Source organism: Rhinolophus hipposideros, assembly GCF_964194185.1.
Source record: "Rhinolophus hipposideros genome assembly, chromosome: 4".
NCBI classification, from domain to species: Eukaryota; Metazoa; Chordata; class Mammalia; order Chiroptera; family Rhinolophidae; genus Rhinolophus; species Rhinolophus hipposideros.
The window spans coordinates 17,643,477-17,669,914 of NC_138050.1; the positions used below are offsets into that span (position 1 = coordinate 17,643,477).

General features: G+C 38.1%; 1 protein-coding gene across 1 annotated transcript; it reads right to left on the minus strand.

The window, feature by feature from the left end:
* Positions 1 to 5,203: 5,203 nt before the first annotated feature.
* Positions 5,204 to 24,390, minus strand: MED4 (mediator complex subunit 4). The gene is made up of 7 exons (XM_081045657.1): positions 23,974 to 24,390; positions 18,187 to 18,253; positions 15,315 to 15,485; positions 13,030 to 13,087; positions 11,713 to 11,799; positions 10,338 to 10,469; positions 5,204 to 7,785 (listed from the first exon to the last, which is right to left on the minus strand). The coding sequence occupies exons 1-7, from the start codon at positions 24,255 to 24,257 to the stop codon at positions 7,613 to 7,615; spliced, it is 972 nt and encodes a 323-aa protein (XP_080901783.1). The 5' UTR covers positions 24,258 to 24,390; the 3' UTR covers positions 5,204 to 7,612.
* Positions 24,391 to 26,438: the final 2,048 nt, after the last annotated feature.

The window sequence follows — 26,438 nt, forward strand, 5'->3', positions numbered from 1 at the left end:
AAAAGGTGTCTACGAAGCTTTCCATTTTATGGACTTTCAGAAACTAAACGTAGAAGTTCATACTCAAGGTCCTCCATAAACATTTAATTTTGCATCTACTGTGTACCAAGTATAGTATAAGTAAGTTAAACCTGTTACACTTCCTAATCCTAAATTTCCATTCTAGCTTTCCGTGCACTTTTATGTTTAAAATGTTAAAGTATTTGGCTTTTTGAATAATATTGCTCAATAGCTTTATATGCAACGACGTATCATTCCTCATCTTATTTTTCAGAACAATTTATGGGCAAAGGAACAAAACAGCAAGCAGGCCAAGCTTGTCACCAGCTTCAGGACCTGTTACTCCTGTCCGCTATTCTTTTTCCTTTGCAGATTCACTTCCCACCTATTGTATGATGACTCCACAAACATTACCTACAGCTCAGTCCTTTTTTCCTAAGCTCCAGGCCCAGTCACACACCTGTCATCGCTACCTGAGATTTTCCATGTCCTGACTTGAGATGTCCCCAAGTGAATTTCCTCTCAGGGAGTGACGTTACCACCTGCTGAGTTGCTCAAATTAGACCCCCTTTCCCCACATGCAGCAGCCACTGTCCTGCCCACTGGGTTTTATCACATCTCTTGAACCCATCCACCATCATTGTCCCCGCTGCCTCTCCCGTGGTCCCGCTCTTATCTTTTCTACAGACCTTTGCTGGGGCTTTACCCCTCAACTGACTGATTGAGGTCAAATACACATAACAGAAAACTTACCACTTTAACCCTCTTGACATTACTCCTAGAGTACGTTTTCAAAAACAAAAATTTGGTCATGTTTCTGCAAACTTCTTTTGAAGGTTCCCCATCACCTGGAGGATAAAATCCTTAATCTGACATTCAAGTTCTTTCATAATTTCCCTAGACTTACGTTGCCATCACACCCTCATCACTTTCTCACACCCTACACTCAGGCATATTTCCTGTGCTTCCTCTAGTGTACCATGCTGTTTTCGACCTCCTTACCAGTGTGCCTGCAGCTCCTTCTGAACTGAATGTCACTTACACCCTCAATCTGCCTTAACAAAGCCTCACCAGTTTTTCACACCTCAATGCAAGGGTTCCTTCCTCTGTGATGCCTTCCGGACTCAACCAAGCAGACTGACATACTGTGTTTCCCCAAAAAAAGGACCTAGCTGGACAATCAGCTCTAACGAATCTTTTATAGCAAAAATTAATATAAGACCCGGTATTATATTAATTTTATATTATATATTGTTATATATTAAAGACCCAGTCTTATATTACAGTAAAATAAGGTTGGGTCTTATATTAATTTTTGCTCCAAAAGACACATTAGAGCTGATTGTGCGGCTAGGTCTTATTTTCGGGGAAACACGGTACACAATTTCTGCTGTGTCCTGAGTTCATTGGTGGCTTTTGAATTAGTAAGGCTCTAGGCTTAAGTAATATGTGACACAAGTTGTGTTCTTCTAAAGTCACCCTCTTTTATCTTCTTGAATAACTTGATTTAAATTCCTATTGGGTTGAATTCACTTCCAACATATTTGTGAAGCAATAGATTCTGCAGATAAAATCCACCCAAATAAGCCTCCTCCTTAAAAATGGCTGAAAATAGTCTCTCACATATATTGCAGTTTACATAAAAACTATTTGTATGAATGATGAGGAACTATTTTCATGTTTTGGGGATCAAGTGGGATTCTCTGAGGACATTCACTGTGGCCGAGCACAGCCTTTGATTATTTGAGGTCTTGGGCTCGGTTCATCTACAGTAAGGCTGTCAGTGCTTGGGTATTGTACCACACATCATGTTGTAGTCTGTGGATTGCTTGTCTCCCCAATAGAAATATATTAACTAACGTCACCCCAATAAATTGAATAAGAATATATTTTGAATATTAAAAAAAAGAAAGTAAGCTCCTTTAGGCTAGAGACTGTGTCTTTCTGTTATCTACCTAGCATCCAAAGTGGTGACTGGTAATGCTAAGTGCCTAATGTGTACAGATTGAATGAAAAATTCAACTATTTGTTGAAAGGAGAAGCTACAAGTCATACTGTAAACAAATGGATCCAGGAAAGTGTGAAGAATCTGAACCATTCCTGTGATCGATATACCATAGTCCATCTTCTGATAATGATTATTCACATCTCTCTCATAGGCTTACTCTTATCCCAGAACCCTAAAGTCACATCACCAGACTCTTAGCCCAGGACCCGTTGACCACATAAGGTCCAGTTGGTGTGCTTCTTGATTTAAACACCTATGAACAAGAAGACATCCTCAACACACAGTAGGTATATGTATATACCTACTCAAATATGATCTAAAATAATGGTCAAACAAGAGATAAGATCATTGTGATAAAAACTCCCATTCCCAAAGAGGAAGAATATGAGGACAGACAATTATGTTCACAAACTCATCCTAGAAAACATGCTATGTACCTCATTGATGAATATCACTATGGTAACCTTTGGAATACTCCCCTTGGGAAGCTATGCACCAACGCCAGTGCCTAGTCCACTCTTCAAATTTTGGAACTCTTTTTCTGGAATGGCCATCAGAGCTGTCATCACATTACCCTTGATGTCCTAAAAGTCATCAAAATGTGTTCCTTTCAATATTTCCTTTATCTTCGAGTAAATAAATAAGTCATTGGGGACCAGCTCAGGTGAGTAAGGAGCTTGGTCCAATACAGTTATTTGTTTACTGGCTAAAAACTCCCTCACAGACAGTGCCGTGTGAGCTGGTGCACTGTCATGATGTAAGAGCCATGAATTGTTGGCAAAAAGTTCAGGTCGTCTAACTTTTTCACGCAGCCTTATCAGCACTTCCAAATAGTAAACTTGATTAACTGCTTGTCCAGTTGGTACAAATTCATAATGAATAATCCTTTTCATGTCAAAAAAGGTTAGCAACATTGTTCTGATCTTGATTTGGACTGATGGAACGTTTTTGGTCATGGAGAACTGGCTAATTTCCATTGTGCCCTTTGCCTCTTTGTTTCAGGGTTGTATTGGTACACCCATGTTTCATCAACAGTGATAACATGGCCCAAAACATCATCTTGCCTCTCCAAAAGGTCTTGGCAAACTTCAACTCTACTTTGCTTTTGTTCATTGGTGAGCTCCTTCAGGACATTTTCGCACACAACTTTCTCATGCCAGTATTTTCAGTTAAGATTTTCCTGTTTCTCTGTCGATGTTCACTTAGTCTGCTATGCTATCACAGTTAGCTGACGATTTTGATGCACAATTCGACAAATTTTTGTACTGTTTTCATCAGTTCTGCTCATTACTGGTTGCTCTGACTTCTCTTCATCAGTGACATATTCTCTCCCCTCAGAAAATGTTTACTCTATTTGTACACTGCAGTTTTCTTCGTGGCGTTATCCCATAAACTTGGACTAACACGTCCCTGATTTCACTTCCACTCTTGCCAAGTTTAACAAGAAATTTAGTATTTGTTCATTACTCTAATTCAAGCTCATTCTCGTAAAAGCACACAAAAACACGCCAACAGCAATAATGAACACCACTTAGCAAGACACCGCCACATATCGACACGAACACAGCTGTGAGACACTGATGTACCAAGGCTATGAAACCTTACTGAGCTGTTTGCACAGTGCTGCCAATGTAAGCGCATGGTCACAAGTTTGCGAACTTAATTGGCAGACCTCGTATATACCCGTCTACTCTCACAGGTTGTGTTAACCAGTTCTTTAGGTATGTCCTCATCATCTTTCATCGTAGTTACATTAATTCTAATGCTGTCCTTCCCAGCTCAGGACAGAGGTGGCAGTTCAGGGGTGCCCATCTTTAGCCACCCACCCACCGTGAGTGAGAGCAGCCTGAGGGACAGCTTTGTGCCCCCCATCTTGGGCTGGACTGCAGCGGTTGGCAGCCTACACCACATTTTCTTTATGTTTATCCATCATGGACACTTGTTTCCATGCCTTCGCCATTGGTAAAAAATGCTACAGTGAACATGGGAATGCAGATATCTTCTTGAGTTAGTGTTTTCGTTTTCTTCCAATAAATATGCAGAAGAGGAATTGCTGGATCCTATGGCAACTCTATTTTTAATTTTTTGAGGACACTCTATAGTGTTTTCCATAGTGGCTGTTTGAACATTCTTTTTTTTCTTTCAGATAGACTTTCTGTTTTGACTTGCTGCACACAACAGCCCCCACCAAACAGAGTCGGACTTGCTTACTTTAATATATTACCATGTAAGTGGGTCTCAGTACTCCTTTCAGTACTTCAGGATCAAAGAATACATTTTTCAGTGTGGGAAAAGCAGCAATCCAAAAGCATGACATGTCTTTAAAAATTTATGCAAACTTTGGATTTACACTTCATGAGACCCATGTGTTTGACTGTAACATTTTTGCCCTATCTTTAACTAATCATACCTTTAACAGTCACGTATGTCTTTATTTGCCTTTGAACTCTTTTGGCCCCTGCCACAACTCTTGGGAGGTATTTTTTACCTTCATTTGAGAAGCAATGGTTTTGCAGTAAGTGTTGAATTTAGTACTCAGTTCCTTAAATTTTATTTCTTATCGGTAGCACTGTCTGGATTTGTTTTATACATTTGTTTAGGTGCTTATTATTTGTCTCTCCCCTACCCCTATGCCTCAGAGTCCAGGAAAGCAGGCTCTCGCTGTCTGATTGCTGTATCCTCGGCACCTAGAAGATGCTCAAACATGAGGGAGGAAGAAAAGGAAAAGCTGGGGGTGGGCAGGGGACATAGCTGTGGGGGCACTAGATCACACTGGGTACGGCAAATATTCCTTCTCACTGACTGACCCCGGAATGACCTTGGAAACGTTCTCAACACAGTAACCAGCACCAGTTAATGAGTGACGATGCGTAATTGAAACCTATGCCAAATCCAATGCTAACACATTTAATTCTATATATTAGAAGGTAAGGCAGCTAGACATGAAAAGAGAGGTTTCAGCAAAAGATTTAGGGGAGAGTATGCCTTATTTAAGGGATGTAAGAAGTACCCACTTTGTGGCAACAGAGCTCCTATAAATGGCCATAAAGTCAAGTTTCAAAGAAAATAATTTTCCCATACATCCTAATCCGATCTATCATGACCAGAGACTTGGTCTTATCAAAATTGCTTAAAAACTATGTTTAAATCATGATACAACGAAAGTACTTGCTAATTGAAATTGAATTAATCAAATTCAGTAAAACGATCTTAAGTGTATTATATATATTGGTATACAAGGGTCTTCAACATGCAAATATATACCAAATTAAATCTAAAATAAAATACAAAATAAAAAAGCAAATATCTCACTAGTATAAACATTCATTAAACTTGTAGTTAATAGAATTTACACAGGCTCTTAGGTGATGTTAAGGGTGAATTGGGTCCCCTCCAAATTCCTATGTTGAAATCCTAACCCCCAGTACCTCACAAAGTGACTGCATTTGGAGATAAGGCCTTTAAAGGGATGCTTAAGTTAAAAGAAGGCCAGTGGGGTGGGCCCCTAATCCAATATAATTGCTATCATGAGAACAGGAAATGTGGTCACACAAGAGACACCAAGGCTGCAGGTGCAGAGAAAAGGCCGTATGAAGACACAGGAAGGAGGCCATGTGCAAGCCAAGGAGACTTGCTAAACCTCCCAACACTATGGGGACTTCTAGCCTCCAGAACTGTGTGAACATAAATTTGTTGTCTATTATTTTGTTACAGTAGCCCTAGCAAACTAAACTAACAGGTGGCCTAAATCTCATCTTAGAAATTGTAATAGAATAAACATTTGCTATCATGGCTTCCCACACACTTTCCATACCTGGCATCCTTGAATTAGAGCTTTGGCACCATCAAAGCCATCTTTCAGGACCGAGTTCAAACTTTTCCTTTCCTTGGCTTTTAAAACAGGGTGTGTGAAAGGAACTTTTGAAGACAAAATAATCTTTTTTGACCTGAAAATTTTCAAACATACCCGAAGTAGAAAAGAGTACAATAAACTTCCATATACCCTATACCCAGATTCAATAAGCGCCAAGATTTTGCTGTATTTGCTTCAGCTCTCTCCATACCACTTTCTTTCCCTTGACTGTAGTTATCTTTTTTTAATGAGCCAGCTAATATTTTATTATATTGACTGTGTAATGGACACCATGGAACGACAATAATTTATATATATCGGCATGTTATTAAAGCTAATTCACATCAATACAAACATAAAGAAATTGAAATGAGGTAATTAGAATTCCAAACTAGGATACTCATTTCATGCCGTATATTATTTAAGATACCAATGTAAAAAGCATAATTCTGTTCCTGGGAAATTGCAAAAGGTTGGAAGACAAATATTTTTCTACAGGAATCATATTTCACTTAAATAACCAAAAGGAAAAAAAAATTGAAAAAAATTGAATTCTTAGTTCCTTGGAAAGATAATAAGATTACTAACGAAAAATACAGCAGCATCTCAGGAATATTTCACTTTTTTGTTTTTTTAAAAAAGGTATGTATGTAGATTTTTTTAAAGATCAAAATCTATACTAAAATGTTGATATAATCTCTGGGTAGAATGCTAACAATTTTATCTTCTCTTGTGAGCTTTACTATATTTGCTAAATGTTCTACAGTAGATGCTTTATTACTTTTGCAATCAGGAAAAAATATGAAAGGTATGTCTAAAATTGATAAATCAAGATATAATTGCATAAGCATGTTATTTAAACATGGAGGTTAACCACCAGAAGTTAAAAGTGGTTAAGAGTTGATTCTTTCTGGGAACTGCAGTAAGAGGGAAGATGAAGGCAATGTTTTACATTCTAAAATCTCTGTTATTCTTAAAATCAGACATTATTATGCCAAGTTTTAAAAACTTAAAAAAAATAATACTTCATTCTATATCTTCTAAGAAGAATAGCAGTTTGGGCCTTTGAGAAACCTACCAGTTGAGATTACTAGTTCAATTGCATTTATTAAATCATGTTCATTCACACTCTATAGAATTCTACTTAAAAATGTATAAAATGTAACTGGGTTTATAGAAATAATTTCCTACCTACACTGAAGGAAGTTTAAATTTAAAAAAAAAATACAGAGTACAAACAAAAGTTAGTTCATTTACAAAAATTACAATAACTACAAATATTACAAATTGAGACAATTTCTCCTGTTCCTGTGACAGAAGCTAACAACCTTCACTTTCAATGAGAGGTTTTGTTATTTTGATATGACACACATTCAGTGATCTGCTTTTTTTTTTTTTTGCTTTTCTAAATAATTCCAGGAGGCCTATTAGTGATATATACATGGGTCATTTCCCTCAAATCTTACTTCCAGAACTACTATGTACAAGTTCAACACAACTGCAACAGAACACAGTCAGACGGCACTGAATTGAATAATCTGTTTTTTCTAACAGTAACATTTGATTATTCTCTATTCACCAAGTGGTTTAGAACTGAAATCACGATTTTTGACTTTATAAAGTCCATTGCGATTTTTAATAGGCTGCATAATCCACTATAGCCAATTGGCTATTTTTACAGGTTTGATATTATTTAAGAAACAGAATTCTACAGTATTCAATTCTATGTGCTTTTTACCTCATATGTTTTTTTAATCAGAGTCACTACTACTGCTCGAGGAGTCTGTTGACATAACTTCTACATCATCTTCATTTTCTTTATTATGCCCCGGAGGTTCCAACAAAAAGTCATTACTGTGATTTGGTGGTAACATATTCATTGCCATATCACTTGACTGCCAGGGATACTGTGGAGCAAGGACATCTGGGGAAAAGAAGGAAGCACATATAAGACATTCCTACTAGTAATTAATTTACTTCTAAATGACTTCTCTTCATGCACATAATTTGAAATAAATATTTTTAAGGCTAGAAATCAAAATACACATTTGGCCAGATTAATAAACATCAAATTTATCAAGGAAAAGTGTGATGTTTTAGTAACTAGAACCTATTTTATTTGTAAAAAATCATACTTCACCATAAGTAACTATTCATATAGTCAGTTGACATAATTTTTCTTTTGCAAGACATTCACAATCACAAATATTTCCTATATCTATACATAGTATGTGTACATATAATATATATTAGATCACATATGTTACTTTCTATATATTTTATATTATAAATAACTAATGTATACTATACTATACTACACATTACAAGTTTAAACTGCCTTTTAGGCTTCAAATCCACTCTTCAGCCTGGACCCTGAAAACATTTGTCTTTTGCCCAGCCACAGTGCTTATAAGCTCCGTCAGTAGAGGGCACTGGAGGGACTCTACCGAAGAACAGGCTTCTCCTCCTGGGTCTGGTGTCTTACTTCTTATTCCTGTGGTGCCTGACCAGTGTGCAGGACATCACGTGGGGCTCATCCTCTAGCCAGTTTCAGTGACATCCCAGGGGAGGGTTCCCAGTAAGTCTTACCATTACCTCAACAGGTGGCTTTCCAGCAAGTCTCCCAGAAACCTAGTGGGTAATTTCCTGCTTGCCAGCTCATCTAACTTCTGTGACACCTCATCTAACTGTGGCTATAGCTGAGGTATATTCACAGCTATACCGCCCCTGCGAGGGTGCCATGAAATGAATATAAGCCTTGGGATGGAGGTGGGAGGAGTCTCTTCTCCATTGGTTCCTTCCCTTGGGTACTCTGCCTTGGTCCCAGATGTAGTAGCTGCTCCCTGTATCTGTTATTCCTCTATTTGTAAAAAAAACAGTTCTCTTTATCCAATAGTAGTTTAGTGTCTTGTTACTGTACTAGTTAATAATTCTTTAAATTTTCCTTGTTCATATTGCTGCTGTGGTTTCTGCCTCCTGAGCAGACAGACCCTGGCTGGCACTTGGTACAATCACAAAGAGAAAAATGAGGAGATACCCAGGGAAACTAATGCAGTGAATTCCTAGTTTGTACTTTAGGTAACAAAAAAAAAATGATGCTTACAAAGCATTTTTTGTAACACAGAGACATCCTTACAATGATATGTTAAACAAAAAAAAAAATCTAGATCATGTTAACAATGTAAATATTAGGTGCGAAAGTACTTGCGGTTTAAAAGGTTAAAAACTGCAAAAATCACAATTACTTTTGCACCAACCTAATAATACAGAGAAAAAAAATCAAATAAGTAAAATATTAAATGTGATAGCTCAAAGCAGTAATTTTTTTTCCTTGTTTAACTTTTTAAATGTTCTACCAAATCAAAACAAGTCACCTACATGAGATAAAATATGGGGAACATAGAATAAATATATGCAAAACTTGAGGAAGACTGAAGCTCACAGTGAACCAAGTCTCCCCAAAATGCTATTTTATAAAGTTAGTAAAAGCCTATAATAAGCTTTGTTATTCATTTTGATAACTTGGGAGTTTTTCAAGAGTGTGTTCACTTTATAATCTTTATACTGTACATACATATGTTTCATTCTGTTTATACAGCATTTTTCACAATTTAGAAAAAGCTATGTTTAGAGCAATAACAATAAGAGAGGCCCAATGCCTGAGGAAAACGGTACATTAACAAATGAGACAGAGAAGTCAATTCATTATAATTTCATAACCTACATCTAGAACAGTCTTTAAACTAGAGTAAGTGGAAAGCAGGGTAAATTGGCAGAAAACCTAGCTATTAAAATGAGTTGGGGGACGGCCCAGTGGCTCAGGCAGTTAGAGCTCTGTGCTCCTAACTCCGAAGGCTGCTGGTTCGATTCCCAGAAGGGCCAGTGGGCTCTCAACCACAAGGTGGCCGGTTCAATTCCCCGAGTCCCGCAAGGGATGGACGGCTCCGCCCCCTGCAACTAAGATTGAACACAGCACCTTGAGTTGAGCTGCCTCCCAGATAACTCAGTTGGTTGGAGCGAGGGCTCTCAACCACAAGGTTGCCAGTTCAATTCCTCGAGTCCCGCAAAGGATGGTGGGCAGCGCCTCCTGCAACTAAGATTGAACATGGCACCTTGAGCTGAGCTGCCGTTGAGCTCCCAGATGGCTCAGTTGGTTGGAGCGCGTCCTCTGAACCACAAGGTTGCCAGTTCGATTCCTTGACTCCCGGAAGGGATAGTGGGCTGTGCCCCCTGCAACTAGCAACGGCAACTGGACCTGGAGCTGAGCTGCGCCCTCCACAACTAAGACTGAAAGGACAACAACTTGACTTGGAAAAAAGTCCTGGAAGTACACACTGTTCCCCAATAAAGTCCTGTTTCCCTTCCCCAATAAAAATCTTTAAAAAAAAGAAAGAAGTGAGTTGGGTCTGGTACCTCAAACTTTTTCAATAGCCAAAACCTTGGTCTCTTTGAAAGCATTCTTTTAATTTCCATTACCTGGCAATCTGCCTGCTGCAAGTGCATCCCCAGGTAAATGACCATTCACACCATTGGTGGAAGGATTATTCATCTGACCCAATAATCCACTTCTCATCTCTAAATCAGTTGGGTAAGGTCTCCGGGGGTCCCCTAAAACAAAACAGAAAACAGACTGCTTTTAATTCAATCACATATAAAATAAGCATCAGTGCCTTCTCTGAAGTATTGATTTTCCTTGGTTGGCTGCTTCACTTTGAAAAACTAAAGCTACATTTTCAATGTTGGAATATGAAGGTCCTCTTATCGATTGTTATTAAGAGGATAACATATTAAATTTAAAAATACATGCAGTTTTACTTCTTCTCTGAATCTTCACAATATACTATTCTCTATATGAAAAAACGTCTGTCATCTTAGCAAACACTCCAAATGACAAATTATGAAAATTAAAATTATCTCAATTCTTCTAACTTACCTGCATCTTCTAGTATGAAAATAACAATGATACATACTCTGAGAGAGTAGATCATGACATACTTTCTTTATGATAGAAAGACTGAATGCTTACTGAAGGACTGCCTAAATTAAAACCTTTTTCTAACCAACCTCTTCATCTTGTCACTTAAAGAGTAAATCTTTAACTTTCCAGTGGAGTATCAGGAGCCATTAATCTTTATTTCCAATCATACTAAATAGCAATTTGGGGTTGATAAAAACTTGGCCATACCTGGACCAACTTTTTGGTATTTCTCTCCAACTCCAGATTACTTACTCACCCCACACACTGTAGTTACCCTTAGTTTTTCAGTATGGCAAAATACCACTACCAGGAATTACTGAAGTTGAGATAAATAACCATCTCCCATTCCTTCCCAAAGGGCTGCTGCTCTACCTTAGTGGTTCCGTCTTATAAATCATTTATCCACTGTCAATATAGCAGATGCTTGTTGCTTCCTTTGCTGTTTCTCATTACTCAGCTCTTTCCAGTCCTGTGTGTTTCCTGCTGGGCGCTCAGCGCTTCATCTTTATCACCTAAGAGTTGGGACTGTCTGTTTCCCAGGCTGGAATTTTTGTGTAAATCCTAATGGCTCTAAAAAGTTGGCTTCTGGCTAGCCTGAATTTTATAGGCATATAAAGCTGTATCATCACATATTATCTTATACTTTAAAAAGGAAACACAGTTCCTAGTGGCAGTGGCTTTGTAGAAAACCAAACCGATAAAATTTATGACCTATATTCTCACTTATAAAACCAAAAAGATGTAAAAATATGTAGCAGATGTTCCTAAGGATAAATACATTCTACATTTAAATCTTTTTTCTTATTTTTGTGTACAGTCACCTAAGAATTTTCAAAACCACATATATCTAGTTAAAAAGAGAAGTATTTTTACCTGGAACCCAGGTCAGTGGGGCACACACAGCATTACTTGCACTAATCCTGTGCGCGTACTTAATTATTTCTTCAGAGGAGATAGCACCTGAGAGAGTCAAGAGGAGGGCGTAACACTTTAGTAAACATAGACGTTTATAAATGCATACATCATAGTTACAAACAATACTTAAATTTTAAGTTATCTGAAATAGGATAATCTGAGTTACCTACCTTCCCAAAATATATCTGTATGTATATTATAAACTTAAATCAGACATTTCCAAACTAAAGAACAAGACATTCAGAAAAATCAGCTGACAAATTTAAAGTATCAAATTTGGGAGACTAGCATGATTATGCTCAATAACCTCAATTATTAATTTCCATTAAATACTATTACTGTTCTGAAAGCAACACTGGACACAAATAAAATAGAAAAAACAGAGTATTTCGTCTCCCAGTGACATCCTAGCTATTAATCAGAGCAGCAGTTCACACTACACGACTTAGCTGTTAGCATAATGTGACCCTAAGGTCATAAGTAGACCTAAGTAGAAAGATATGAGTTGAAAAAAAGTAAGCTGTTAAGTATTATGTATTCACGACCTGATTTTTGTTTTACAATATATGTACACATATGTATTTGTATTACTCTCGTTATATGGGTATTTATAGATCTAAACAAAAATCTGGAAGGGCAGACACCAAACATAAGTAGTAATTATTTGAAACAGGAAAAGAAGCGGAAAGTTAGACAAGTCTGAGATCACTAAATGTGAATTCTTAAAAGGAAGTAACCAGAGATTTCATTACAATTCTGACTTTTAGTATATAAACTAAAAGAACCAAAAAGATCCAAAATGAAAGTGTTCTAGAGAGAAGCAGGGAGGGGACAGGAAGGCCTCTTGGGCATCTGCACCACCAAATATGTGTACATCCCAAAGCCATAACTAGTTCTGACTTCACCATGTTCTTAGTTCCACTACAGTTGACCAATAGATGTTTTCTTTCATTCGCTATCATTTCAAGACCCAATTCAAATCCCACTTGCTTCTAGCTCATAGTTCTCTTCTCTTCTCCAAATAATTTTATAAACCTACTGTCTTTATTGCACATTCAGTTACATGGCTATATCTTGCTTCGTATTATTGCTTCTTATAATCATTTGAAAGGGGGGGTGATACCTCCCTAACAATTCCTAGCACAATGCTAGAACACAGCAGACACTTTACAATGAAAATTTATTGGAATCTCTCAACAGCAGTAAATGATTACATTAGTTTCTTGAAACCAAAAGTTGGGTTTTTCAAAAAGTCAGTGTTCCCACAGTACTAACCTTTTCTTGCTTTGTCTATTGATTTCAGTTTTTCTTTTGCTTGGTAAACAGCTGTTGCCTAAAGAACATTAAAAAGAGAAATATGGTTTATTAACTACGTCAAGGATAGTTTTGGGCTGAATTCACATCATTTCTCCCATAGGAACAATACACAATTTGGAAATCCCCACAATTTATTTGTAATATTCTGAAATAGCACTGGGTATCATTTACATCACAGTTATATTCCATGAAACAAATGTATTCATGAATCAGTCTCCATTCACACATTAGTTGTTAGAAACAACATGCAAATTGGATTGTTTACTAACTTTTCTTTATGCCTTCTATCACAAATATGCAAAAGAGATCCAGACCACGAACCACCCCCAAAGCATCCTATTGCATCTAGTTCAAGCATAAAATACCTAAAACTTTTTTCTAGTTTACAAGATACATTCTTGGACTGATGCTCTTATTCATTTATTCCTCACCACTGCCTCCATGCTTAGTGACTGTTACATGAGAACACTCCTGCCCCGGTACCCACAAGGGTACACTGAAGAGCAAGATGAGGTTAACCTAGTATATGCCTCCTCAACTAGAACACAGTGGTGAAGAGCATGGCATCAGAGAGATTTAGGTTTAAGTCCCATCTCTACTTTTTATCCTCTTTGGGCAAGGTAGTTATTCATTTAAAATCTTGGCTTCTCCATCTTTAAAGTGAAAAAAATGGCACTGACCTCATGTAATTGTTATAAAGACTGAGATAACGCAAGTGAAGAGGAAAGCACAGGGCCTGGTGCACAAGTGTTCAATAAACGTCAGCTGCTATTATCTGTATCATAAAACTCAGTCTTTCCATAGTCCTTATCTTTAGTCTTTAGCTCAATAATTGTATTTAGAGAAACCTAATCTAAAGAATATAATGTGAGATGCAGAAAGAAAAGGCTTTTCTGAAAGGATATTCATCAAAGCATTATTTATAACAAAGTTAAAAAACTAAACGAGGATATAATTATATAAAAAATGCTGAAGTTTTTGTTTTTCCCCTCCTTTCTTCCGCCTCCCCCACCCCCACTCCAGTTCAGTCGTTGTTTCTCAGTCTAGTTGTGTAGGACACAACACCCCGGGCCATGCTGGTATGATGAGCCTTGCACTTCTCCCCGCCTAAGGCAGTCGGTCGCCAGTTGTCGGTCGGCCATTCACAGCAGCTCACGGCAGCTCTCACTGGCTGCTGGCCGCTCACGCTGACCACCGGCCACTCATGGCAGCACACTGGTGACCTTGGCGTTAGGAGTACGGCGCTCCAACCATCTGAGCCACCAGGCTGGCCCAAAATATGCTTAAGTTTTAACAAATAGTAATGGGAAGTCAGTTAAGACCCTGCTAATGACAATAAGGTAAGAAACGAACACACCTGAGACTAAAAGGATATACACCAAACTGAATAATGGCAATCTTTGAGCAGTGGCACTAAAGGCAATTTTCTCCTCTCCTTTCTACTTTCTGTATTTTCTGAATATCTTTTGATAAGCAAGTATTACTTTCCATTTTCCTAATGCAAAATGGATTTTTATTACATATTTTTTTAAAAAGTACTTAGTTCGGGTCATTTCTTTAGTAGGAGTGGTTAATTTAACCTGAACTACTCAGCCTTCTATATGTTAGGAACCCATTTTGACACAATTTTGAAGAGATTTATCAGGGATAAGGATGCCAGCTCTGTCTGGTCCATAGGAGAATCAAACTCAGCTGCTTCTGCAATACCACCATAGAACAATTACTTACTTAGTATTTAGTTAAATAACTGGGCAAATAATAGCAAGTGAATTGCCTCTTTTAAACAGCAGCCAACAATAAGAAAAGGAAAAACTAGAGTCCTTGACATCTATCCTAACCGCACTTAGTTTAGGATGGAAGACTAATATAATTTGAATCAATTTATAAAATTGGAACATATTTTTATTCATTTTGAAATACTTTTAAAACTGAAGTAAAGATTTAGACTATTAAAAACTAAAACTTGTATCATGACATGATAAAAGTAAAGCTTCCCATTCCTATAATGCTATCCTATGAAATCTTGCAATGATAAAATGTAGTTCAACAGTAACGCAGACTATCTGAACACAATAAGTACAAAGAAAATGACAATGGCCTTTCATTTAATCAAACTGACAAGCTGTCATTTTTAGACTTGGAAAGTTAAGTTTTTTGCCACTTCAAAATACCAGTAATAGACTTATTTTTCAAAAATATTAAATAAACAATATCCTTTTTAAAGAACCAGCGTGCCAACTTACCAGTATTTGTTCTGCTTCCTTTAGCTGTTTTTGCAGCTGCTGAATATCACTGTCTCTCTTCTCTACTTCTTTTTCTAAAACTTGCATTTCATGATGGATTTTTCCCTGATTAAGTGCCAATTTCATTAGTTCTTGAAACTCCCCATCTCTGTGAATTAACAGCTCCAGGACCTGACAGATAATCGTTGATTAAAGCAGAGAATAGAATATTAAAAAGCTACATTCCAATGAAACAAAGCATCCATATGTGAATTGGCTAGGCTATAAAATTTTAACACCTTTAAAATGTTATTTTTAATCCTTATTAAAAATAAAAGTAGCCTATCGATGATTATTTTGGAAAAGAGATTAGTATCAAGATTTTCCTCTTTTTGTAATTATATACTGTTCTTTCACGTAAAACAAAACTGGTCTTTCAGAACTAGCAACGTGCCAAGAAAAATAAATTTATTCATTTCTCAGGGAAGAAAAAATTTTAAGGTTTATCCTTTAAAATATAATGTAATGGAGGTTCCCCTAAATTTTGGTATTTAAGATGATTTTAGTCGGCATCAAGAACTTAAAAAAAAAAAAACCTTTAAAACACATTTGTGCTCATATTAGAAAAATGTAACTGTCCCATTAAACCTGTGATTTTATGCATAGAACTGCTTAGGATGAAGATGGGTTTAAACAGAGTGATTTCAACAAATACTAAATAGATGGTATGCAGATATGGCAAAAACTATGAAGGTTAAAAAGCAGAAATTACAAAGTCTAGGTTCAAAACTCCAGTCTCTCATTTATTAGCAGTGTGACAAGGAAAAGTTACCTGACCTTTTGGAGCCTGTTTTCTCATTAGGAAAAGGGATATAATAACCATCCTTTATCACATAAGGCTGTTTGTTATGAGGCTTTACTATATAATGTAGGCTAAGTACACACAGAAGAGCTCAATAAAGGTTATCCACATCACCCCCCATAACTAAAGAATTAAGTTGCAATCTGATCTAAATACCCTTACTTCATAGTGCTAATAGGGAACAATATATCAGAAAGGAAATGGCTATCAAAATTCAGAATTGATTTAAAAAATATTATCAAAAATTTGTTAAACTTTAAAAAATACAGATATGCCTCAAGTTCCTTTTGATATGAAGTCCTCTCGCTTTTATAGAACTTCTGATACAAAAGACAAAAGACTGAGCTGCATCCTGTACGGAGCATTTATTTTAAATAACAATAGAAAGTGTTTTCTGTAAAAAGTGTATTCTATTTAATAGCTCTATAATCCCCATTCTTCTCAAGTCATAGGAGGAGACAACTAGGTTGCCATTTCTATGAAAACTATATTTAAAAAAAAATACTAATCAACGTTAGTAGTTCCATGTAGTAGTTCCAACACATTAGTTCCATGTGTACACAACTTTCAAGTTTATACCAGTTTGACCGATTTTGTATACTACCAGAGAGTAGTAAAGATTCTCTTTAGATTTTATTGTTGAGTAGAGAAAAATTATTCGACTTAAGTGAGAAGACCTAGATTCCACTCATCCATTAACCTTTAGCTCATTCGTCCCCCTGGAACTCAATCTCACAGGAGGTTAAATTGAAGATTATAGGGCCCTCCTAACTCTAGAATTCTTTATGTAACAAAATATAAATAGTCAAATAAAATGGTGGCTAGAAAGTTTTCAAATGGGCATACCCCTTTAATATTTAACAGTTTCAATGAAAATTATACAGGAATTCACAGTACTAAGTACAAGATACAATTCAGAGAATTACTAACTCTTAAAAAGTATAAGAAAGGTTAGTGTTGGTTATGGAGGTCTTAATTATGGGCTTCTGAATAATGTGGGTGCCTTGTACTAAGTGCCTAGGAAATAAAGTCAAAACTCACATTTCACTTTTTGCTCATTTTGTATAAATTTCTAATTAATTCCACGAGTTATTTATTAATAAAGCACCTGAGACTGGGGCTCTTTGGTTAACACATTTGTCTCTAGGCTCTTTCTTTTTCAAAAAAAAAAAACACACAAAAACACAACTCTACTATCCCTAAAATTAGCAGGTTTTTTTTTTTAACTTGCAGACATATTTGGTTCTCCCCCTCTCCTCTTGAAGGGATTAATCCTTGAAGAAAACAAGTTCTCTTTAAAGTACATCAGATTTTTCTGCCCTCAAAACATATCCTAAGACACAATTAAGATAATGACATGGTAGAGGGTGGGGAGAAGAGATCTATTAGAGACTGTCTCCTTTTCTGTCTTTTGTCTTTAAAAAGGTTAATTCTTCCTATTTTCTCTTAAAAAGACATGTTTGCGTGGGGAAATAAAAACCCCACATAGTATAAAATTTATCCTTTTAAAAAAGTTTTTAATCAGAAAACAAAATCTGTTCACTGTAGAAAATTGGGAAGCACAAAAAAATTTAAAGAAAATAAAAACTACCCGTAAACTCAACATCCAAAAATAACTAACCTTTATTAACAGTTGTATGCTCTTTTATTTTCATTCTTTTTCAAGTTGAATTAGGGAAACCAATCCTACAATAAACGCCTAGTTTATGAAAGCACTGACCTTTTTGATTCCAAATACTGTTTTAACCTCCACTTAAGGTGGCTTTATTGGTTAATTCAAAAGACAAAAATAAATAAATGTGTAGCTGTAACTAGAACTATAAAACAATACTGCTTGGCCTTTAGACAACCATTTGCTTCTTTAACACATTGTTACCTTATATAAATGATACAAAGTAAATACCAATTTAAAAGTTTCAATTAGTAAATTAAAAAGATCGAATCTTCTGTTGTCACAAAAAGTAAATATAAATAGGAAACTTGCAGAAATTATGTTTGGGTTGGTTTTGAATTCAAAAAGAAGCCACTGACCTGGTTTTCCTCCTCAGTCTGTAACAACTTTTGGTTTCTCGAAATTGCCAGCATTTCTATAAGCTCCCTAAAAAAGAAAAAAAAAAGAAGTAAATAAAATAAAAAACTTTTCAAAGTGAATACACAACAGGCTTTCTTAACTGATTTCTACGTGACTTTCTGGATTCCTTAGCATCCGCAGCACCGAGTACCCACGGCCACTGCCCTAAGTCCACTCCGACTGTGGACTTTAGCTGTCACCAGCTGCGCTACATGCTCACCAAGACTCAGTTCTGTTTGTTACCAAACCTTTTATTCAAGTTTTACGTATTACTATAATTATATAAATTGATACCCATTATATAAATGCCAATGAAATATGATTGTAAACAGAAAGAGCTGTTTCTATAAAAATTGAAGCTAAATGCTTGGAAAGGCTCAACAGAGGTTTGCAAAGGACAACTGTAAAGAACCAGAGGAAATCAAAAACCCAGCAGAGTCTGCCCTGAGAGTACTTGATGAGAAACTAAGTTCTCATTTCACTTGAAATGACCCAAACTAGAAATTGCAGCCAATGCATTATGGGTGGTTTATGTATGAAAAACTCCTACATCAGGGGTCTGTCTGCAGGCCAAATCCAGCACATCTGTAGTTTTCATAAATAAGGCTTCCTTGGAAGACAGTCATGCCTCTTTATTTACCTACTGTCTATGGCTGCTTTCCCACTACCATGGCAGAGCTGAGTAGTTGCAGCAGAGACGTTATGGCCTGCAAAACCAAAAATATTTAGTCTGGCCCTTCAAAGAAAAAGTTCTCTGTCTCGTCTTACATGAAAAAATTAGTGAAAACATAAATTTATGTTTTAAGGTAAAATAAAACAAGAAATGGATGTATCATTTAATGACTTTCTACTTTAATTAAAAATTTTTTAAATTAACCAAACAGGTATGAGGTAAGAGGGCTTCTTACATATAATAAAATCCTACCTATTTGGGAAGCTCATTTACTAAATATACCAATCCTATACAAAAATTGTTATATAGATTAGGAAAAAGTATATAGCAGGTAACATTCATATATTAGTTCCAAACTTGTCGACAGATGAGATTTTTCAGAAATTATGCAGGAAGCGACAGCTTCACAATTTGCTACGTGACACTACTAGTCAGCCCCAGTGTTTGTACCTTCCCGCTGGCTGCCAGGCTATTTTTACCTTCCTATTTCCAACTTCCTTCCTGCTGGCCTCATATTATTTTTCTGGAAGGTGCCAACCAGACCCAAAATTCCCCACAGCATTGTGTATGAATTAATTAAATAATGAAAAAAGTGGATACAGGAATGGAAAGTCTTCATTCACTCATTCATCAAATATTTCTTGTCTGCCTATTATGTGTCAGGCACTTTCTAGATGTGTGGGTTATACAAGTGAACAATGGCACTTAAATTCTAACACAGGTGACAAGAATAACAAACAATAAAATACAAAACTAAAACCAGAGTTAAGGGATAGGAAGAAAATGTATTTTCTCTTTCTTATGACTTTCTTACTAACATATTTTTTCTCTAGCTTACTTTATTGTAAGAATATAATATATAATACACACACAAAATATGTGTTAACTGACTATCGGTAAGGCTTCTGGTCAATAGCAGGCTACCAGTAGTTAAGTGTTGGGTGAGTCAAAAGTTATAAGCATGAGCGGCCCCTGTGGCTCAGGTGGTTGGAACACCATGCTCCTAACACCGAGGTCTCGCTGGTTCGATTCCCACATGGGCCGGTGAGCTGCACCTTCGACAGCTAAGATTGTGAACAACAGCTCTCCCTGAAGCTGGGCTGCTGTGGGCAGCTGGAGGTTGGCATAAGCTGCCGTGGGCTGCCATGAGCTGCTGTAAGCGGCCAACCGACGACTGGCAACCGACTGCCTCAGCCGGGGGGAGCACAATCTCATAATACGAACTGGGCCAGGGAGCTGTGTCCTACACAACTAGACTGAGAAACAACGGCTTGAACCGGAATGGGAGGCGGAGGCGGAAATAGGGGGGGGAGAAAGTTATAAGCGAATTTTCGACTGCATGGGAAATGGGTGCCTCTAACCCTTGCCTTGTTCAAGGGTCAACTGTATCGCACTTCAGGTAAAGTAGAGGTAAACAGAATTAATAGACTGGTGTGGAAATCTCAAGATTCCTATCAACATGGTTTCTGTGGGGCAATGAGTTCTGAGTTATTATATGAACAGGTTAAGAAAAACTTTTTGACTACAATCTATCTATACGTTTTCATTTTTAAAATTCCTCCAAAGACTACCTTATTCTGGCACGTTTTACAAAGTAATAAATATACTGAAAAGCTATATAATCAAGTTAACAGTAAAAATTATATTCCAAATTTCAGAGCTACTATTTTGAAAAGTCAAAGGTTACATTAGTGAGGAATTTTTCTTTTCATTTTTCATTAAAAATGGAGTGAGAAGTTTCATTTACAGGATAATGACAAACTTCACAGATCACAGAATCAGTATATGCACTATGTCTGGGCACATAATACAACTTTCTTGAAAGCCAATTACGCTGGAGTAGCGCCATTCTGTGGAGAAGTTTCAATCAGTCTTAGGTGGCAAACCACCAAGACTCTCGTCCACCACCACTTCCAGGATAATAAAAGAGGTACCTTGTCACTTATCTACTGTCACCCAGTCTTTCTTTAGACATGAACAAATAAAACAGCAAGGCAGATAGTCATGGGAAAAATCAGATAAAGAAAAATGGACTTCTAAGACAATGGTTATTACCGCAGGCTGCAGAAAGAAAGAAGCCTATCACTAATTTGTCAATAGATTCAGTGAGGAAGACTACAAATAACAGATCGGTCTTTTTTGGCATTCCTGGAAAAAGAGCAACAGAGGAATTACAGCTTCTTTTAGAGGAAGCAAAAGAGGACTCAGTACCTCAACTGTTCATGTACCACTGAAAAGCTGAAGGAGAAAGTTTCACAAACATTGAGGTTCTTCAGGAAAATTTAAATGATGATTCACTACTTCAGTGAATAAATACATTTCACGCAGAAAATGCTATATACTTGGTAATCAAGGAAAGAATCAAATACAAAGAGGAATACACTGGTCAAATCTGGATATATGAGAATTTCAATTTAGTCTCAAATTTCACATAAACTAGTTATGTTATCTCAAGTGGAGAGTACATGAATATCAAGTATATGCACTCCTACAGGCACCAACAGCATCTGGAAAACACACCTCAGATACACAGCCCACTGACACAACGATCCACGGGCAAGAACTCCAGGCTGACCGCTGGGTTGTCTAAGGTCAGAAGAAATTCTCCAAGACCATTAGTCTGGTAGGTAGACCCAGAAACACAGTTCCTGAACTTAGTAAATATGAAATATACAATACACTAGGGTTGCTCAGCAAAACAGACCAACATATTATATTACAGCAAGTAAAACTCAAAAAAGAAATCAATTTACTGGGCTCCAGAGCAGAAGGGTGAGACACTGAATATACTCAATGAATACGCTAAGGCAAAGATTTGAAATTCTAAGACTAAGAAGTACTCAGAACAAAAGGCAGCAGTCACTACTTCCCAAAGGGGGTGTCACATCTTCATAAAGTCAACATATTTACAGAAAAATTAATCACTAACATCCATTCCATATGCTTGGTCAAAATAAACAAATAATAAGAAACATTTTAACTCAATTTCATACTTGACAGTATCATCAAGATTCCTCTGCAAAGACGTTAGAAGCCAGTCAAGCATTAGACTTGGCCCTCAGGTGAACAGTCTCCCAAAAGAAGATATAGCTCATCGGACCATTTCAAATAGAACACAGTCCAGAATTTAAGGAAGTGGAAAAATTACCTCAAACAGGAGCAACAGAGGTATTTTCCAATTAATCATTAGTTGTTCTGAATCTAATGGAACAGAAATATACATCAGAATTACATGGCTGCCTATTCAAGGTACTTCAAAGTACTCAGAGACCCAGTTTGGATGACCAGTGATTCTAAAAGCACCGGTTATGGCAGGCCCAATGCATTGTTTTGCAAATGGCAGTTGGTCCTATTTAGAAAAGCAGTGGGCTAGCCAGTGTGTATGGGATGTTAACGTGGTGTTTAAGAACTTAAAAAGAATAAGTCCTGAACGTGAACTGAATGAAGCTTCAACTAGATGTCCCAAAGAGTCACGTTACACAGAGCAGAGACATAAATAATTGAACTAAAAACTTATCATGAAAACTCTGTCTTGGTAGTGTCTTTTTACTAAGAAATCATGCTGGAATTGACAGGATTAACTAAAAAGGAAACTGACAAGGTTCCTAACAGGAACTACACCAACAAAAACAGAAGAAAATAGCACTTACATTAATCTGTGTAAACATTTACACAGAGGCAACACATTAAGACAGCTGCCTTGTGCCTCGGAGTTTCTTGTTCACTGTAGTGACTGCTGGCTGCCTGTAGATTCCACGTGCTCTATTTGTAGTCAGGCAGCATTTGAGCCTAATAGTCTAAACAGTGGATTAAACACATAAACTATTTAACTTCTGGTGTGTGTTTTTATTACATCACTTAACATCATGCTGACCTACTAATGTGGTAAGGAATGCATGCCATAGCAAGGACGAAATTCACAGCAGATAAAATGCTGACCACTAGTAGGGCCAGGAAACATAACATGTAAGATTTATTCTAAAGCTGTCCAAGCGTGTTGGCTACAGAAAAGATGACATTTAAACTGGATTCTGAAGGATGAATGAATGATTCCTCAAGTTGGAGGTGGAGTGGGAATGGCACTCAAGAGGAGGAAGTATGGTAACGTGGGAACAGAAAGCACTCAGTGAGGCTGGGGTGAAGGGTGGGAAGGTCGGAGGGGTGGAGATGGAGATGAGAACAAGAGGCCGGATTAATTAAGAGGAAATGGAGAATGCCTTCATCCCACACTGAGCTAAAGAGTTTGGACTTTTATCTCACTGGGCAATGGGAACCTACCAAATATTTTAAAGCAGAAAAGTAATTCGAGATGCATTCTTTAAAAGATAGCCCCGTTCCTGGGCAAAATAGGATGATAACGTGAACGAGACGCCCGGTTAGGCGACACATTATGAAAAGAGTTAAGAATGGGATGTAAAACAGTGTGGATGAGGACAAGAGCTCAAATCTCAGCAACATTTTAGGAGGAAGAACCCAGACAGTTTTAACATCCAAGTGACTGGGAGGAAACTAAGGAAGCCTCCATCGTGAAAGATGACCGAGCACGGAGAACGGCGTCCAATTTCATCTCGTACCTCGGCTCCCCCCACCCCCCCACACACACCTCCCAAACCTGCAATGCCACCACGTCGCGCGTGCTCAGGTGCCCAGGCCTTTGCTACCTGCCGCCTGGCGCGTCGGGTGCACTCGTTCTTCCCACGCAGAGCCTTCTCCAGGAAGCCCGCTCTGATTACGCCCAGGCCAGGCGCCTCGCGCCCCTGCCCCGTGGAGCAGCCCGCAGCGCAAGCCTCTGATAAAAACAGGTTCCGCCACCCTCTGCTTACACATCTGTCCCCCTCTACAGGGAGTGGCTCCTTCTCACGGACATCTAGTCCCGCGCTCACCCCCGTGCCCCTGTCCGACACCCGGTGGCAGCTTCTGAAATGTCTGTCGACGTACGTGGTCGAAGGGGCTCGCAGCAGGCGATCTCTACGGTCCGTGGCGCCGTCTTTGGGCGTGAGCGTGGGGGTCGCCCTCCCCGCGGAGCCCCTGAAACTAGCGCCAGCCCAGGCAGGTCCTCAGGCGACGGCATTACCTCGACAAGACCTCCAGATCTTCCAGCGCGGACAGCAGTCGCTCCCGCGTGCTGTTACCGCCCGCCGTGCCCGCGCTGCCTCCCGGCCGCTCCTTCTCCTTCTCGCCGCTCGAAGACGTCGCCATGCTCTTCGCGGGCGCGCAGCCGGCGTCTGCGCAGCCGCGCGCTGGGGAGGAGAGGCGGGCTCTCGGGCGGCGGAAGGAAGCGTCACCGAGGAGGGGCAGAGAGGCCCGGTCACAGTGCCGCCTAGAGGCCTGGAGGCTCACTGCGGACGCCTGCGCCATCTGCTGGGCCAGGGAGGGCGTCTGCGCTCCAACCCTAACTGGCAGGCGCAACCGGGTCTGGTTCTACCGCACCTTCCCTTCTGCCAGTTGGAATGGGAAGCTTCTGCTCAAAGGATTTTAAGCGTTTGAAGGAATTACGTAATGGCCTAACTCCTGTATCTGCTTCTTCGTGAAATGGGCGGGGTCTCATCAGTATTAACCTCTCTTTAGTTTTCATTTCCTTAACACTAGTCCCCCCCTACTATTTGGCCTCTCAGGAGCTGTAAGCACCTTAGCACAGGAACCGTAATCCATCTTTTTATTTTCCCCTGCAGTTTTTCTTTATTGTGGTAAAATACAGGTAACAAAATTTACAATGTTAACTGTGTATAAGTGTACAGGTCAGTGATATTAAGTACATTCGTATTGTTGTGCTACCATCACCACCGTCCATCTCCAGAACTCTTTTCATCTTGCAAAACTGAAACCCTGTATTCATTAAACAATTCCCCATTCCTCCATACCCCTAGCGCCTGGCAAACACCATTATACTTTCTTTCTCTGTGATTTTCATTGCCCTAGGTATCCCATATAAATGGAATCATACAGTAGTTGTCATTTCATGACTGGCTTATTTCACTGAGCTTAACGTACTCAAATTCTGACATTGTAGCATATGTCAGAATTTCCTTCCTTTTTAAGGATAAATAATATTCCATTGTGTATATTCACCACATTTTGCTCTGTTGCTGGACATTTGAGTTGCTTCCACATTTTCATAATCCATCTTTATACTCATGTATCTCCCAACAAAATGTGTTGCTCATTGCTCAAGATGACTGTTGAACTGAATGAATCGACACAGCTGATTACCACTTATTACCACTTACGGTGTAAGTGGTAGTTAATGAAAATAATTTAAATAATTGGTGTAGCACAAATTCCAAATCAGAACTGAGTGTCAAAGCCAAAAATGTACCTTAGCCCACTTTTCTGGGGGAGAACAATGTAGTAGGGGACTTTCCTACCAGGAAAACCCAAAGCTATAACAGTATTGGGAATGGGAGTTCTGCATCGGGTCAAATTGCAGTTAGAAAAGATGAGATGGGGAGAGATCAGCTACAGACAACAGCTGGAAATGAGGCAGGAGTACCGGTGGTCCCCTCATTCTAGCATCTTGTCCTCTGATCTGTCCTTCTGCTGGGTACCCAGAGCTGAGGATTCTCCCAGGGACTCATGCTAAATAAATTCATTCATAACAACTGCTATATAATCCAGAATGCTGATTCATTCACCAACAATGAGCATGATTTTACTCATAGACAAACCTACACAAAAAGCCAAATTATCACCAAAGTGTTGCTTATAAACTTGGATCAGAACAAGTGAAGATAGATTTTTAAAAAAAAGAATTAATGCAATCATCAGGATTTGCATCTTCATAGGGCATGGATATTTGTTAAAGAGATTAGAATATTTGTGTTCATAGGTCAGGTGCCTTCTCCCCGAGACAATGCAAAAGACTAATGGACACTTTTGTTTTTTAACCATCCCCCGCTTCTGCTCCTAACACCTTCTATTAATACAGTCTCAGGCAATGGAATAAATTAGATTTAAGCTTTCTTAGTTACAGTTGTATTCTAAGCATGCCTCGCAGTAGCTCTAGTCAATAATATCTTGTGTTACTTTTCCAAGGGGCTAAACTCCTGCCATCTATGTGGGATTTGTTTACTCAACTCTCACAGTTCACCTTGGGCCATAATTCTGGCAGAAGGAGAGGAGGCTGTTATTAATGTAGCTTCCACATAAAAATTCTGGGAAGATTCTAATCAATTTAAAATGACCAATTATAGCTGCTACCTTACGGGCATTGAGGGGGGTCAATGTATGGACACAAACGTGTTTTGTGAATTCTAGACCTCAAAGTTATTGCAAATTTATATGCACATTGAATATTGTCTACAGACTGATAAAGTAATAGCATATCGTACAGGTAAACTCTTCTGCAAACTGCAGATCTAGGTGTGATGAATAAAATGTGAATTATTTATAATATAGTAATTAAATATGAATATTTTATATATTTTATTGTTATTATAATAACCAAATTTATGGTAACTTTGAGTGTATTTTCTCAATCTATAGATTAAAAAGGATAAGTACTGCCTTCTTGTGAAATTTTATGAATTTAACCTGCTAGGC

Coding starts and splice junctions, on each gene's coding strand:
- MED4 (XM_081045657.1), bottom strand. CDS start 24,257: ATGGCGCAGGCGTCCGCAGTGAGCCTCCAGGCCTCTAGGCGGCACTGT. Junction 10,470..11,712: donor CCCACTGACCTGGGTTCCAG/GTAAAAATACTT, acceptor GTTTTGTTTTAG/GGGACCCCCGGAGACCTTAC. Junction 7,786..10,337: donor TGCAGCAGGCAGATTGCCAG/GTAATGGAAATT, acceptor TCTTTTCCCCAG/ATGTCCTTGCTCCACAGTAT.